This window comes from Pavona decussata, unplaced genomic scaffold (genome assembly GCF_977016875.1).
Source record: "Pavona decussata unplaced genomic scaffold, jaPavDecu1.1 SCAFFOLD_91, whole genome shotgun sequence".
Taxonomy (NCBI): Eukaryota; Metazoa; Cnidaria; class Anthozoa; order Scleractinia; family Agariciidae; genus Pavona; species Pavona decussata.
The window spans coordinates 443,358-459,049 of record NW_028145508.1 but is presented as its reverse complement, the minus strand read 5'-3'; the positions used below and the strand labels follow the sequence as shown (position 1 = coordinate 459,049).

Below are 15,692 nucleotides of genomic sequence, written 5' to 3'. Positions count from 1 at the left end.
AACGCGGGCTGCCAAGCTGCCATAAACCCAGCAAAAAACGATGAACAGTTTTGTGGCTTTTGTCCCTTCCTGAGTTTCCTGAGAATATCAAGTTTGAATTTTTTGAATTTCAGACCTCTTAACCGTGTCGCGATTTCGCCGTGAGTTACACGATTTTTCATCTGATTCGCGACACTGACACTGAAGGCTCTAAATCTCACTTTTGTTTGGAGATCGCTCAAGAACGTGAGTTTTATACTAGTTTTCGTTACGTCCGGGGGGAAGGGGGAGGGGAGGTGGTCTAGTGTGCCAGACTTTCGATCGGAAGATCAAAGGGTCAATGGTTTGAAGCCTGGTAGTACAATACAATCCAATACGAACTTTAATCACACTTCCTAAAAAGGGCTTTTCAGTGACAATAATAATTAGTTTACAAGATTATACGTCAAAACGATAGTAAATCTAAAAGTAACAATGATGCAATGATTTATATGGACTATATATAGAAGAGTAAAAATTAAGCTAAAGAATGGTCGCTAAAAATAACAAGATAAAAACTTTATGTAAAAGCTAAGCTAAGACAGGGGCGACGAATAAGTTTTGTCGAAGTTTACGCTTAAAAATAAGAACAGAGTTGCAGAGTTTAAAGGAATTGTCCAAACTGCTCCACAGACTTACCATACGGTATAGATCTAGATTTACTTGATAGGAGGATTTGCAAAAGTTGAGAGCTTCTAGTCGTGCGACCGCTTACTTCACCACGTCTTAGAAACTTCGATGAGAGGTAAGTGGAAGCGGAGCCAGTCGTGCACTTGAAAGCAAACACGGCGTCACGGAGATATAGCTGTGATTTATCAGTGTATTTTTTTCTGTATTTTTTGTTCCACATTGTCTTTCTTCATCCAGGTGTATAAAATGGTTACCGGCGACATACTGCTGGGGGTAGCCCTGTTATAGACGAGCATCCCATCCAGGGGAAATGAGCAATAGTTCTAGTACATTGCTTCGTGCTGGCTACATCAGTGGGGCGCTTTCCATTTGTTAGAACTGGCCGACAAGACCTGTTAGTTCGCAAAGGGAACGTATCAATTTGAAGGATAAGATTTATTCTAACCTTTGGAATTTCTTCAAAATTGCGCGTACCATTTTCGGAGTGATTATTTTTCAAGAATTTGCAGCATCATCCCGTCAAAATGACGCATTCGATTTACAGATTCAGTCCGGTCTGGCCGGCCATCTCTGGAAAATGTAAAGGTTTATAAGTTTCATTATAAACTGAGCAGTGTAAAGCCAAATTTATCAGCTTGTGATAGCTGCACGTGCTTTATTTAGCGCGCGCATATAAATTACATGCAATGAGAACATCACTTGATTGCATTGCGTCACAATTATCACACCCAAGGCTTTTATAGCCTTGCAAATTTTAGCACTATATTTCAGCTTTTTGGCCATTTTTCCTGATGTAGTCTTTAACCTTACGTCTGGCCTGGCGACCGGGCAAGTTGCCAAGAATGCACACTTTATAAGTCTTGTGTAAGAGTTTTTGTAAGGCAACTGAAAAATTAAGTTTGACACCATTACGGTTTAAAAAAAAAATGTCATCTGGCCGAAAAGACATCAACGACACTCGCTGCAAAGTATGTGGTCTCATACAGCCATGTCCGTGTGACGCAGCGAAGTCCATACATGAACTGGAGGCGAAGGATAAAGGAATGGAAGAGCCTATCATTATTATTAACAACAGAAGGCAGTCATCATTGCGAAGGCATTCATACCCTGCACCAGGTAAGTTGCAACACACGCATTGGCTCACATTGACGAACCAGTACTAGATTATAAGTTTTTACCCATGAAAACCGTTTTCATTCAAGATAGATCAATTAAAAATAGAGTTCAAGAAACAATTTCTCAAGATACAGAAGCATTTTAACTAGTAAGACTTATATTTTTTGCCTCGGCAGGGGTGGTATTTGTAAAATATACTTAAATGAAAAAAAAAATAAAAATAAAATAAATAAATAAATAAATAAATGCCCCAAAATCTTTAAAAACGTGCGCATCCAAGCAGAAAATATGAAAAACCCGCGGGTGGAGTTACTAGGGCCCAACTATGAACTAAAAATTACTTCGAAGAGTCACTAAAAGAATGCAACAAGTTCAAATCAAATGTATATCGCGAGGCAAAAGCTGGAGTGTCTACGGATATTAAAGTTTTTAGCTGGTATTAAGACTTTGAAACACTACTTTTTCAAAATGTAGAATTATAGGAAAAAAAAAAACAGAACAACGCAAACGAACAGACAAAAAAAAAATAATTGCGTCTTGGTTTATGCAAATTTAATCTCATATCGATTATTGACTTTGCTTTGAGTTTAGTGAGTTTAGTTACTTTGATCATTAAGTTATTTTCTTAGTCATGGTGACTTTCTTTTCCAGGTCTCCATGGAAAAGGGGAATCTGGCGAGTCAAGGGGACGACCGTCACGTGACCAACAACACACCGTTGAAACTTTAACAAAGCATGCTGATCTGCAATCCAGGCTTTTCTCGGCGCCGAAAAGTGGCAAAGCGTTATCATACCTCAAGGACATCTTTGCAGCCAATCCGGACAACAAAATGGCGCTGAAGCTGTTTGGCAATAAAGCCGCTGTTCTTATTGAACAGCGCCGGCAGGCTCAAAAGGGAAAAGGTGTGATTCATCCATTCAGCACTTTCCGCTGGTATTGGGACATCCTGCTGATTGCCTTTATCTCCATGCATGTCATCCTTCTGCCAGTCAGCATCTCCTTTCTTAGTGACGACCTTTCGCTTCACTGGCTCGTCCTTAACGGCATTTCCGACACGATTTTTATTATAGACATTTGTTTGAATTTTAAAACCGGGATTGTAGATCCTAATAATCAAGACGAAGTCATTTTGGACAAGAAAGTCATAACCCGGAAGTACTTACGAGGCTGGTTTGTCATCGATTTGCTGTCGTCACTTCCATTTGACTACGCTTACTTTATCGCCTCTTCGTCTTCCGCCCAGCAAACGCTGATCAAGGCATCGCGGGCCCTTCGAATCCTCAAATTAGCCAAGTTGCTGAGCCTCTTGCGACTTCTTAGGGTTTCAAGACTGGTTCGGTACATCAAAAGATTTGAAGAGGTGAGTCACGCCTTAGATCAGCTGCAATTGCATGTACTAATAAAATAGAAAGTATGAATTGTATAAAATCAACGCAAGTAGCAATGACCGTGTTAGCCCCCCTTAGCCCTGTTGCGAGGGTCAGTGTTAACCTCGTTCCCAGGGTCACTCCTCTTCACGTCAGGAGAGACCCTAGGAGCAAGTGTAAAGAAAAACTCCAGTAAGAGTGTAAAGAAATAACTAATTAAATAGATAAAGTAGATAAATGAATCAGTAAAATTTATGGAAATTTGCTAGGGTCTTGTTAAGATCAGGTGATGTATTTATTTATTTATTTATTTATTTATTTATTTATTTATTTATTTAAACATAGCGCGAAGAACAGACATAAGCACTACTACAACATACTGATAAATTAAACTAATTTAAATAATAGAAATAGAGGTAAATACGCCAATACAGTTATGAACGCAAGCATAATCGAAAACTGACTGATCAAAATAGGTAATAATAATTAACATTTTAAAAAAAGAAAATGCTTACCTTACACCTTCTTCAATTCTTGAAATAATGAAAAGCTTCTGAATATGTAACAATCCTTTAATTTCTATCAGCTAGCGAATCCCTTTTTTTTGCGTCACTTGTTTGTTTACTACTTATTTAACTTTTGTTTTAGTCAATTCAGTTTTAAACACCAAATGTATTTGTATTTAGTTTAGTATAAACATACCTACCCGCCTCGACTAGCTTCAGCTATGTACGGGTAGGTATATAAACACCTTGTAACTGTCTATTTTTAATAAAGCGCTGTTGTGTTGTTGTGTTGTTGGTAATTAAATGATTAAGATGATAAAAGAACTGGATGATCTTTTATCAAGTTATTCTTGTTTCTTTGGCGTGGGAAAGGAGTATTGTGTTCGTCCACGCTTTAATTTTTTTCTGTTGGGGAAGAACTATAGTAAACGCCGTGGGCATCGATCAGGTAACTAAAGCAGAATGTATGTTTTTTTTCTCTCAGTTGCTTAACATTGCTGCTGGCCAGCTTCGTATCCTGAAGTTGATTGGCTGTATGTTGTTATTATCTCATTGGAATGGCTGCGTTCAGTTCCTTGTTCCATATCTGTTGGAATTCCCAGAGAACAGTTGGGTCGTCATCAACATGTTAGAGGTAATCAAAACAATACTGATATCTAACAATACTTAATTAAACTGGATTAACGTTAACAATTGAACAAGGGAATTCTATATTGTCGTATTCTATGACACACCAATACCCAAAATAAATAAATAAAAAAATAAATAACAACAGGAGAGATTAAAGGTAATTAGATTTATTAGTTACGATTTTTGTTCACATTTGCACGTCTACTGTTTATTAGATTGCCATAATTATAAAGTATCTTTGTTCGCTGTCAAAAGACGTCAACTTGCCCTTACAGTACAAGATTACGTATCAAAGGAGGATTACTAAGAAACGTGCTTTTCTGTAGTGCGCGTTAAATAGGCTAAGGGAAGTACCCCTTCTTATTTGTGAATAAGTTCAGAAGGCTTTCAAGTGAACACGCGCGACCGGCAGCCCTGTGTTCGGCTTGGTTACAGTTTCTTTCCGCTAGACTGCATTTTTCTACCCAGTGAGAGCTCTCCGCGTACCTGATAAAGTTAATACCACCGTGTAGTAACCTGCAATCTGCAATCTGCTATGTTTTCTTAGGACAAGGCTCCGGCCGAGCAGTACAGCTGGGCTCTGTTTAATGCCATGTCACATATGCTGTGTATTGGATATGGACGATACCCGCCCCAGACCCTCACTGAACTCTGGCTGACGCTGTGCAGTATGACCATAGGCGCCACTTTCTATGCTGTATTCATCGGTATAATGTCCAGTTTGATCATGTCCATTGATTCATCAGGACGGCTTTATAATGAAAAGGTAACTTGTCAATTTGTTATACTCAACATCAGGTGTTGGTTATGTTTACAATAAAACTCCGAATCTTTCAGCTGCTAAAAATGACTACCGCAACACCATTTTGTAGTGGAGTAATCTGTGTTGAAGATTTCGTCTAGGACAGAGCCGCATCATGAGGATTGAATACAACAATAACAACAACAACAACAACAACAACAACAATCTTTACTTGTACTCATGCCTTGCCTTTGTACTGATTGCAGAAAATATATATTTAAAATGAAACTAGAGTACTGGCTGCCTGGAATAACCATAGGGACTAGCAGGGTCGTAACATGGTATATGGGCTCAGGGCTCAAAGCCCAAAATATGACTGGGATCAGGGCTCAGAGGAAAGGGCTCAGGGCTCAGAAGAATGGGATCAGGGATCACAAGGCTTTTGAGCTCGAATCAGGGATCAGAATTGTCACTCCATGAACACACGGTAAAAAAATCTCTTATCACAATATTTTTCCGCGTAATAAGGTTTCTGTCCATAGAATTTCCTGGCCGACGTACATTTCCTATTCTTGCTTCCGGCTGGGGGCAATTCCTGTCATGCGAGTTGTTTGACAAAAACATGGTATCGTACTCTTAATTAATTCAATTCAGTTGAGCGCACTTTCCTCGCCTTGTTACGCAACTCTGCCTACGGCTCTCTGGGCTCTTCTCAACGCGCTGTGTACATATCCTGACATATCTTTTTTTGCGAGAAATGGGTAAGAGGAAAAAGGAGAAAAAGAAGTCGCGGGACAGAGAAATGTACGTAAGTACATCTTTGACTGGTTTAAATTTGTACTTACTCCTGGCAAGTCTTCAAGCATAACAATACAGGACAATAGACAAACCGATTCATTAAAAGCGGAATTTACTTGATTTACTGATAGGAGGAGGAGCACCACGGATTGGGCACTATGATAACGACAGCCGTAAGGTTGTGCAGACATGCAAACATTGTATTTTAAATGGACTCAATGTGTTGTTTCCTGTGAAGAATGCAAAGAAGAAGGAATTGTGTGCGACGAATGTGGACAAGTTGGGCATACAAGTATAAAGCCGATGGAACGCAAGTGCGCTCGTTGTCAGGTTGGCAAGTTGGAGTGTTATCGATTACAAGAGTTGTCATGGGTGTCTGACTCAGAAGCCTCCCAGAGAAGCCATGTGTCTAGTATCACAAATGAAGACACCACAGTTCCTGTTCCAGACCCTCCGCACGTTCTCAAGCTAGTGAGGAGTGGGCTCTTCAACTATTGGGTTCTACATGGAAACTATCTCTTTAATCTGAAGCTCCTGCGTTCTGCCAGGGAGGATTCCAACGAGGCTATTTCTAAGCCAAAATCACAGTCACTTCCCCGCAGCTGTATACGCAACAAAGATCAAATGAACATGGTGACTGCTGTAGGCCTTTTTAAAGAGAACCTGTTAAATGTTTTGCCAGATGACCCATTAGTTTGCACCCTTGTTCCAGAACAGGGCAGATTTTGGCGGCAAAACCCAGCTAAGAGCATCTTAAAATTTCCCACTGCAGTTGCATTTGCTTCAAAACACAGCATCCTGATCATTACAGATAAAGCAAAATCAACGGTGTACATGGCGAATATGCACAACCCGGTGTGCATCATTCCGATTGCAGGTCCAGATGTTGGAATTTCCAGTCCAACTGGCTTGGCTATCAGGGACAACTACGTGATCGTTGTGAACTCTGGCGCAGAGACAAGTTTCAAAGTTGTTGACATCGCCCCAACTTTAAAGAAGAGTAGAGCGTTGCTACAGATTGAGTCGGATAATGGTGACGAAATTGGAGATGAAGAAGGCAGTATCAGGACAGCGAGAGTTAAGGTTTACGACATCCAGCTTTAGTCAAGAGCAGGGAATTTAAACATTGGCAAGATTATTTCATTAACGTGTGAACCAAATGGTGATAGAGAGCAAATGACTGCTAACACTACTTTGTTTGGATTGTCTTGCAATAAATCCATTTACAAGTTTTGCGACTTTGTTACAGATCAATCGCGCAAACGATTCAAGATGAGAGCCGAGAATTACTATGCCTTTGGCGGCGGCGAACAACCATTATGCATATACCAGGGTCTTGATGGAATTTACGTCAGTCTCCACAACAAGGGCATCCGATGCATACAGCAACTCAACCAGTCTCAGGTCCGAGTCATTGATGTCTTTGAGAAAGCACCATCCTTAATACTAGGTATGACGAAAACCTCCGAAAAGCTCAGTAGTATTCTCCGATGCATCTGACCACACTCTTAATTATTTCGCTGATAACAAAGTGACAGTAACATTGGGTGAATCAGAAGGTTTTCGAGATGGTTACTCACCTTGCTTCAACACGTCATCACACATCACGTCATTTCAAGAGAACATCTTCGTTTGCGACGTGAACAACAAGGCCCTTCGTTTGGTGTCGAGTATGAGTGTTTTTTAAGCAATTTGGCAGGCAGCTCTCAGCCTTTATAGACCTTATCCAACTAGATGAAGATTTTGCCTACCAGGGAGCAGGGCCTACACTGGACGAAGGAATTGCGACACTGAAAGACCTTGCCACCACAATGAACACTGTAGAACGAGCAGCTTACTTTCGCACAGGGAAGCGATGCTCCCAGGGCCCAGATCTGGCACTCACGAATCCTTGCAGAAATTCCTTTTCGATGCTTCTGAAGTCGTTCAAGAAAGTAAGGAAGATTCTTGATGACTTTGACCACTTAAAAGAAGGGCTTTTGTTTTCTTCCTTCACCACCTTAGATTTGGAGCAATTTCACGTATCAAGAAAAGCTGATCAAATTCAAAGACAATGCTCTTCAAATACGGCCATAAAAGGAGATTTTGAAACAATAGCGTTAGCTCCAAACAAAGGCTTATTAATTCAGGAGGGAAGTTCAAACTCGCTGTTATGACAATAGCGAAATTCACGAGGGAAATTCAAAAATAACCGATGACTGCACGAGTTCGAAATTTGCATATTTGGCGAAAGCGTCGCGTCGCGAGTGAAAGCGTGATGGTTTTAAACTAACACCTCTTCTTTAAGAGCCACGCTAGCGACCAATGCTTTTGTTTTAAGACTAAATGACAACAACCAGATTGATCCTTTTCAATCAAACGGTCTAATCGGGCGATTTTTCCAATCCAAAGCGCGAGTTTTCATAAACGAATCCTTTTCTTTCCTTTCCTTTTTTTTACGAGTAACAAGTTAGTTTTGAAATTCACAACTCTTGACCTGAAGTGAAACCATCGATAAAAGCTTCACTGTTTTGCGGCGTTGTACTGCACGCTATTATCAACTGATCCAAAATCGTATAAAATAATTTAGCATTTCCAGGTTTCTTGCTTGGGGTCAATAACAATAATAGTAAACCTTCCGCAACTTTCCAAACCCTTCTCCCCTAGTGTCGCTAATTTGACACGCCGACAATTTTGTGACGATTTGAAATTCATCTTCGCCGAGTCTCGGAACAATTCCCTAAGCGCAATAAACAACAAAAGGCTTTTGTTTGGACTTGTGAAGACGAATTTGACTCACTACAATGGACCATTTCCTAGTGGAATGAGAACATCCGCTCGCCCAACCCCCGACATGAACGACTACGCATCGCGGAGGCCCAGCTGCATTTTAGAATCTATAGAGAGGTTATACCAATCCTCGTTCATCTTTTATACCGGTCCTCAAAGCCATTATACACAGAGAAAGCTGGGTCTAAAGGCACCGGAATGGCTTCGAAAGTCCCACGGCAAGGGTAACGAGGATGTGGACGAAGAAACGAGCGCGGAGGAAGAGGAGAGACAAAGGAAGGCATTGCAGGGCTTTGCGAAGGAATTTGGACGGGGTGTACGACAACAAAGAACAAGAGGGAAGACCAAAGAAAGACCTGGTACACTTCCACTTGCCCTGAGTATGTTCAGAAGGAATGTGTCGGCACATGGAGAAATCGATCTACTGAAAGAGGTTCAAGGGAGTGAAGGACAATCTACAGCTCATGACGCCGTCGAGGAATACGAGATTATCTTTTCAAAAGGCGATGTAGTTGTTCTCAAGCACAACTGTAAGAGGTATATTATTCCTTTCTTCCTTGCAGTTCTTTCAGAAGATCTCCACCATAACAGTGATGCATTCCTGGAAGATCGCATGAGTTTGAGATGGCTGGAACAGTCAGATGAAGATCCCCTTGTATACAAGACTGGGCACCAGGACGACAGAAATTCACCGGAGTGTATCATCGAGAAAGTTGAGATAATAAAAGATGGAAACAACTTCTTTTTGAGTCACCATAAAGAACAACGCCTGGTTGCATTGCTCCAGGGGTCAGTTGAATCAGATGATTCATCGGAGTCAAGTGGTGATGAGGAGGAAGGGGAGCAAGGTCAGGTGGACAACTTTTCAGAGCCCATTAGATTCGAAGCTGGAAGGAGTAGGTCTGGAAGACCTACAACCAGATATGTCCTTTGACAATCTAGTTATTAAATCAGGAAAAGCCAATGGCGGGCTTGATACAGAAAAGCTGTTGAGCTGTAGAACCTGTGGCCTGCACCATTTCATTTTTCTACTTCATGTAAAGCAGGTGGCTTGGTATTGGTAATTGATCTAAACCCCAACAACATCAACAGGGATGGCGGAAAAGAAATTCCAAAAGTTGGTTGCCCTTAACCAAGAAACACAGCAGTAGGAGATCCGTAAGACAACGGACCAGTGAGGCAACAGCTCAAACAAAATGCACCAATCCCAGCAGTTAAGAACCGATCAACCAGAACCGAGCTTGGAGTCATATAAGTTCAAAGTGTTGCAATTCCTGATAAACACTCGCAGTACGCAGTTGAAACGTCGAGATCTACATCATTAAGTGACTACATCGTGAGACAAACGATTACACTTTTTCAATAATACATTACTGTAGACCACTAACGCCTGTCAGCCAGAAGGAGAAAAAAGATCTCAATGTCAAAGGTATGACCGCTGCCTGTAGATTCAACGGCCCACGTGAAATATTTGGTTGCAAGAGACCGGACATTTATTAACTGGACAATTTATCCGAGCAAGTAGATATTCGTACTGTACAGGAATTGGAAAGCTAGAGGAAGACCTTCGTTCAGAAGTTCCTTACAGTGCTGTTAATTCCACTGGGGACCAACCACTGTTACTGCTGTTTGGCTAAAATTATACTGATTTATTTGAATTTCGATTCTTATGCTTTCTTCTGATTGGCTTAAAAACCTGCCTTGCTCGTATGATCATGAGCAACGCTAAAAATAAACCTTAGTAAATACTCTTAATGAACGTCACATATAAAAAGGTCAAGTTTCCGCAGCAAGATCTTTCAAGACGTGTGATACGTAAAGGGAAGTGGCCTACTTTTAAGGTATGGATTAACCATAATGCACAGAGGTCAACTCATCTATATCTTTAAAGCTATGATAGAACTTACAACTTCAACTAAGACTTAGAGTTAATGTTTTTCTCATCAGCCCATTTGAACGTGTTCTATATTTTATATATGGACATAAACGAAGTTTTCTGAGTTGAAATTGTGTAAAAAATGGATGGGATCAATTTTTTCATCAGGGCTCAGGGATCAAAATTTTGGGAAAAATGGGGCTCAGGGATCAAAATTACGGCAAGAAAATAGGGATCAATGGGTCCCGGATATACCATGTTACGACCCTGGACTAGCGGAACCAGGTGGCCACTTGACATCAGTATTAAATGAAAATAAATTACAGGTCAGCAAGATAGCACAAATTCACACATTAAAAAAAATGAACACACAAAGACAGAGAAAAAAAGAATACCCCACCTACCTGGCGTGGAAGTAATCTTAAAAATCTAAATTGCAAGGTATTGCATAATTAACCGCACCAGGGAACGGTACTGTCAGACAGCCTTCATTTGGTGCTTATACTTTTGGTCTTCACCCACTATATCAAAGCTAGTACCACCTTCTGCAGCATAATTATCAGCTCAGGCTGAGGAGAGCATTCAACTGAATGTTCAAACTTTTCTTTCAACGAATAACCACACTGTAAACAGACCTACGTGAATCCCGTTGAAGGGTTCAAGCCTGAATTTTTTTCGGCTTTCTTTTCGTAACTGCTTAAGTTGCATATAAATAACTACGAGGGTCATTCTTGTATTTGATTGACGTGAAACTGTTGTCCTGTATTTGATTATTGTATTCAGTTAAGTCAAGTGAAGGAGTACATGCGTTATCGGAAGCTTCCTTTACGACTCCGCTTGAAAGTGGAAGAATATTACGAGCATCGCTTCCACCACAAATTGTTCGACGAGGATATCATCCTCAACGAGCTCTCCAAGGCTCTCAGGGAGGTACGTAATACATCCAGCCATCTCCTATTCACAACATCCTTTTCTTTCACAAAGAAATTGAAATTAAAATTTATTGCCAGATTTTTTGAAAACAAAAGCGGTTAACATATGAAGGATCGATGTTTTGACAGACAGACAGCTTTGCAGCTTGTTGGGTCGTGCGTAATCCCAAGCGGCCGAAAAATAACGGCTAAAAAACGGACACGTTAACCCAGGGGCCTGATAAATGTCATTTTATTAGATCCAAGAAAAATTTCCCTATTCGAAAGAAAAGCTTAAACAGTGTCTTGAGGACGTTATCAAGCTTTTGGTTAGTATTGGAGATGAGTGTGTTAGAGGTATATGCATAAGACTCTTCTTTTTTAATGGAAAGCTCAGAGGTGTTGAATAAATTGACTTCAAGCCTTCATTTCAGCAGGGCACGTGACTGATCAAGCTGGTACCAGCCAATAATAATAAAAACAAAAATAAAAAGGCGTGAAGGCTCATTCAAACACATTTAACTTGATAGCTCAAAATTAATAGTTTGTCTCGCATTGGTGTGGTCGCAATCCACGCCTATGTGACATGATCATTAAACGAACGATTAATTTTTGAACTTACATTTCGAACCACGATGACTACCACACCTTTTTACTGACATTCAAATTGCTGTGCTCTGTCGATGTTTCCTTTTCCAGGACATCTTGGTGCACAACGTGAGCCCATTACTTCATACGGTGCCGTTCTTCAGCAATGCCAGCAGGGAGTTCCTTGCAGACATCGTCAGCAAGCTCAAATTTGAGGTCTTTTTAACTGGTGAATACATTTGTAAGACCGGCCGCAAGGGAGACAAGATGTTCTTTATTCAAAGAGGAATCGTGGATGTGCTCACAAAAGATGGCGTTTTAGCGACCAGTCTTGGCGATGGCTCTCACTTTGGTGGTATGAGAGGAGATTTAAAGCGTATTTGACAGAATTTTTTTATTTGTTTGACGTTTTAAGTTTGATCTTAAAATGAGTGGCTCATCAAAGCACATGACCTAGGCGACAATAAACTCTCTTGGATTACCCACATTTTTCATTTAAAAAAAGCCCTTGTAACAGAAATCGTATCGAACTAAAAGCTCTTTTTTGTGTGCCTGTATGTCACGCTTTCCATGCGAGTCCGTCCCCAACGCTTTCACTCTTTCTCTGGACAAAATTTAGAATGCCGCGCGCGTCACACCGCAGTCCCCTTTCAAACATCTGGTACCTTTATCACTTTAGACATAGAGTGCCAAAAAGGAAAATTTATCTCGACCTTTAAATTGTAGCCGGTTGCAAATTTCAGGTGTCCAGATCTCGTTTTCATGTTTCGATAGGTGAAGTAAGAGTCAGTATTGACGTAGGTTAATATATTACTGCTGAAAGGTACTTTTTGAATGTAACCAAGGAGAGAGCAGAACTCAAATCGCTTGTGTTAGTGAGTTGATATTTATTTGCTATCTATTCTTCAGAAATATGTCTCTTAACGAAGGAGGCGCGCAGGGTGGCCTCCATACGCGCCGCGACTATTTGTAACCTGTACTCGTTGAGCTCACCTCATTTTCATGAGGTACTTTTGGAGTATCCCGACATGAAGGTAATGCTGGAAGAGGTCGCGAAAGAGAGGCTCTCTCGGATAGGACTGCAGCCAATCCTCACTGAACCACTGACAGAGCAGGTTGTGATGACAGCAAGGTGTGTTATAGGTTGATTGCGTGTGATGTCATGGCGGCCATGTTGGTGGATAGGAACAATAAGATTTTTATCCTCTGGGAGTTAACTTCCATTTTTGTGCAAACTATGTGAGCAAATTTTCTTTTGTTTTAGCATCAACATGGTGCCAATACGCATTCTCATTTTAGTGCCTATAGACTCCTTCACAACAGATACCTTATGTCTTGAAGTGTTAAAATAGGATTAAACAAAAAGAAAAAAGTTAAAGGGACTATGTCAGTTGGGGCACATGCGTAGTAGAGTCCGGTTGCATACAGCTTGTCAGGCAAGTTTTGCTCTTCCACCATTGCAAAAGCTTTGAAAAATATCGCAAAAAAACGCTTCGGTAATAACTAAGGAACGTTTGTACATGAAAAAATTCAGCTCACTTTCCGATATCAGATGAACGCGGTTGATCAGATGAAAACAGCTTCCTGAACTCTCCGACGGTATTGAAAAAATTGGACCAACGATTCCAAAGAGCTTCTCATCAACGCACGCATGCGCCTGAGGTGACATAGCCCCTTTAAATTAACGTGAATTGAAGAACTGAGGGAAAAATTTAGTTGAAAATGCTAACCTTAATTTTCAGGTCCAGGTCTTGCTTTCTATCAATAAGAAAATGTCGATGATTCCAAAGCCATTTGATCGAAATAAAGTGAAATGAATTCTGAGAAACACAATTATGGCAACTAAAGTAAACCTATAGGATTATTAGTATACCATGAAAAGACAGTCAAAATTTAATCGTTTTTCTCTCGCTCTTCTGCAGAATGGCATTCGAAACAGAAGATGACAAGGCTGATAAATCCGTCAAACGAATCGATGTGCAACCAAGCGGGGCTCAGAAGAGTGACATGAAACAGAAGGCCCCTCCTCGCTCGCTCTCTCCACTTAAACAAGAACCTTCAACTTCCAGCAAGACTTACACCTCACCACAGGCTACCAAACCTGAGGCTTCATCGTCGAGCAAGTCTCGAGCCAGCAGTCCAGTACCCAAGACAAGAGGAAAGGGAGCTCCTCTCTTAACCAAAGCGCTCTTCAACACAATTGCTCCAGGGTTAGCATCATTTGCGCAAACGCAGAAGTCTGACCTCGACATCGTTGTAGAGGAGGATGAGGAGGAAGAAGACCCGGATGTGATCGCAATGATGGCCGACTTTTAAGACCCCGGATGTTACTGTCTTTTGTTATTTTAAAAGGGGACGGAGAGAACTTGTTTCGAGTCTCCTCGTTTTAACACAAAATCAACGTCGTTTATTTAAACCATCTCTGCTCTTCGACTATTTTCATTTTTATTAAGTCGTTTCCAACTCCGTTATATATCAACGCGGATACAATAACGTATTTTGAGAGTATAATTTTGTTTCCACTCCTTTTCTTTATTTTTTTGTGGGCCAATTAACATTACAAAGCTTCTTAACAACCTTTTTAATGTATGTTTATACTAAAGCAGTTTCTAATAAGCATTTAACAACAAATGCACATTAATGATCATTCTAAGGAAATGATTTTTTGTAAACACCTAAATTTGATTTTCCATGTTTCAGCACTGATGGCGTTTTGTTGATAAACTTTGTAACTCTTTTCTTTCAATTGACATCTTGTGTACGATAATAACTTATTGAAAAACGACGTATTCAAAACTCGCGATTTTAATGTTAACAAATACATTTGAAAAATGCTAAATTATTTGTTTTTCAATAAAACGCAGACTTCTCCAGTGTACTTCATCTGCCCAGTATCTTAGGTCAAGTTTCTGTGATCGCCAGCGATGGCTATAAGATTGGCCAGCGATAATCATAGACGACATGCGCAAGTCCCCTTCTCCCCTCAGTCCTCACGTAAAATGTAGCTAGCGTTTCCCTTGCGGTTAGCTTGCTTCCACTGGTCCACGTGGTTGGAGGGACAATAGACCAATTTGGATACAGTAAAATTCTAGCTTGGCTACGAGGCTTGAGGGAATAGAACGACAGAAAATGACATTGAGGTTCAGAGATGAAGAATTAATTTGTTTTGTTTTATTTCCCTTAGCCTCGTAGCTAAGCTAAGAATTTTAATGTATCGAAATTGGACTATTTGGAGCTCATTACGTCTTGTTTAATGAAGTAGCTCAGTGGCTTACCTCCTGTCAGTTAGAATATCTAACCATTATCTTCCACTTAAAGGGGAAGTATCACGAAAATTTGCTGTCATTTCAAAACCCAAAACTGTTTGTCTGACAACAGAAACAGAAAATAATTGTCTAGTTTTGTTATAAATTATCACCCCAGTGCAATAAAACTGTCGATTAGTGCCCCTGGTCAGAGAAAGAGTAGGTCGGAATGGATTGAAACTTGAAAAATGTTAGGCTAATATTTTTCAAGTTTTCGTATTTTTGTTTCCAAATGCGTTAGAACAGAGTTGTTCCTGTCAAGACTTGAGTTGATTTCTCTCCTCTCGTTCTATTATTTTGTAGCAAAGTGAAAGTCTTATTTCTCAATTTTTAACAAAAGAGGTCAAAAACCCCATGATACTTCCGCTTTAAAGTTTGAATGTTCGGCCCCAAAGAAGCTTGTGCTATAAAAACTTAGGACAGATAGAAGGGGAC

At 40.4% G+C, this 15,692-nt stretch overlaps 1 protein-coding gene across 1 annotated transcript; it reads left to right on the top strand.

Moving 5' to 3' along the window:
- Positions 1–1,366: 1,366 nt before the first annotated feature.
- Positions 1,367–14,830, top strand: LOC146474059 (potassium/sodium hyperpolarization-activated cyclic nucleotide-gated channel 2-like). Its single transcript, XM_085117343.1, has 8 exons — positions 1,367–1,764; positions 2,416–3,125; positions 4,123–4,272; positions 4,816–5,034; positions 11,237–11,383; positions 12,064–12,307; positions 12,862–13,084; positions 13,875–14,830. The coding sequence occupies exons 1-8, from the start codon at positions 1,575–1,577 to the stop codon at positions 14,266–14,268; spliced, it is 2,277 nt and encodes a 758-aa protein (XP_084973469.1). The 5' UTR covers positions 1,367–1,574; the 3' UTR covers positions 14,269–14,830.
- Positions 14,831–15,692: the final 862 nt, after the last annotated feature.

What these genes read in the sequence shown, in the direction of transcription:
- LOC146474059 (XM_085117343.1), top strand. Translation starts at nt 1,575, where the DNA reads ATGTCATCTGGCCGAAAAGACATCAACGACACTCGCTGCAAAGTATGT. An exon ending in GCATTCATACCCTGCACCAG is followed by an intron (nt 1,765 to 2,415) that starts GTAAGTTGCAAC and finishes TTTCTTTTCCAG; the next exon opens with GTCTCCATGGAAAAGGGGAA. An exon ending in GACGGCTTTATAATGAAAAG is followed by an intron (nt 5,035 to 11,236) that starts GTAACTTGTCAA and finishes TATTGTATTCAG; the next exon opens with TTAAGTCAAGTGAAGGAGTA.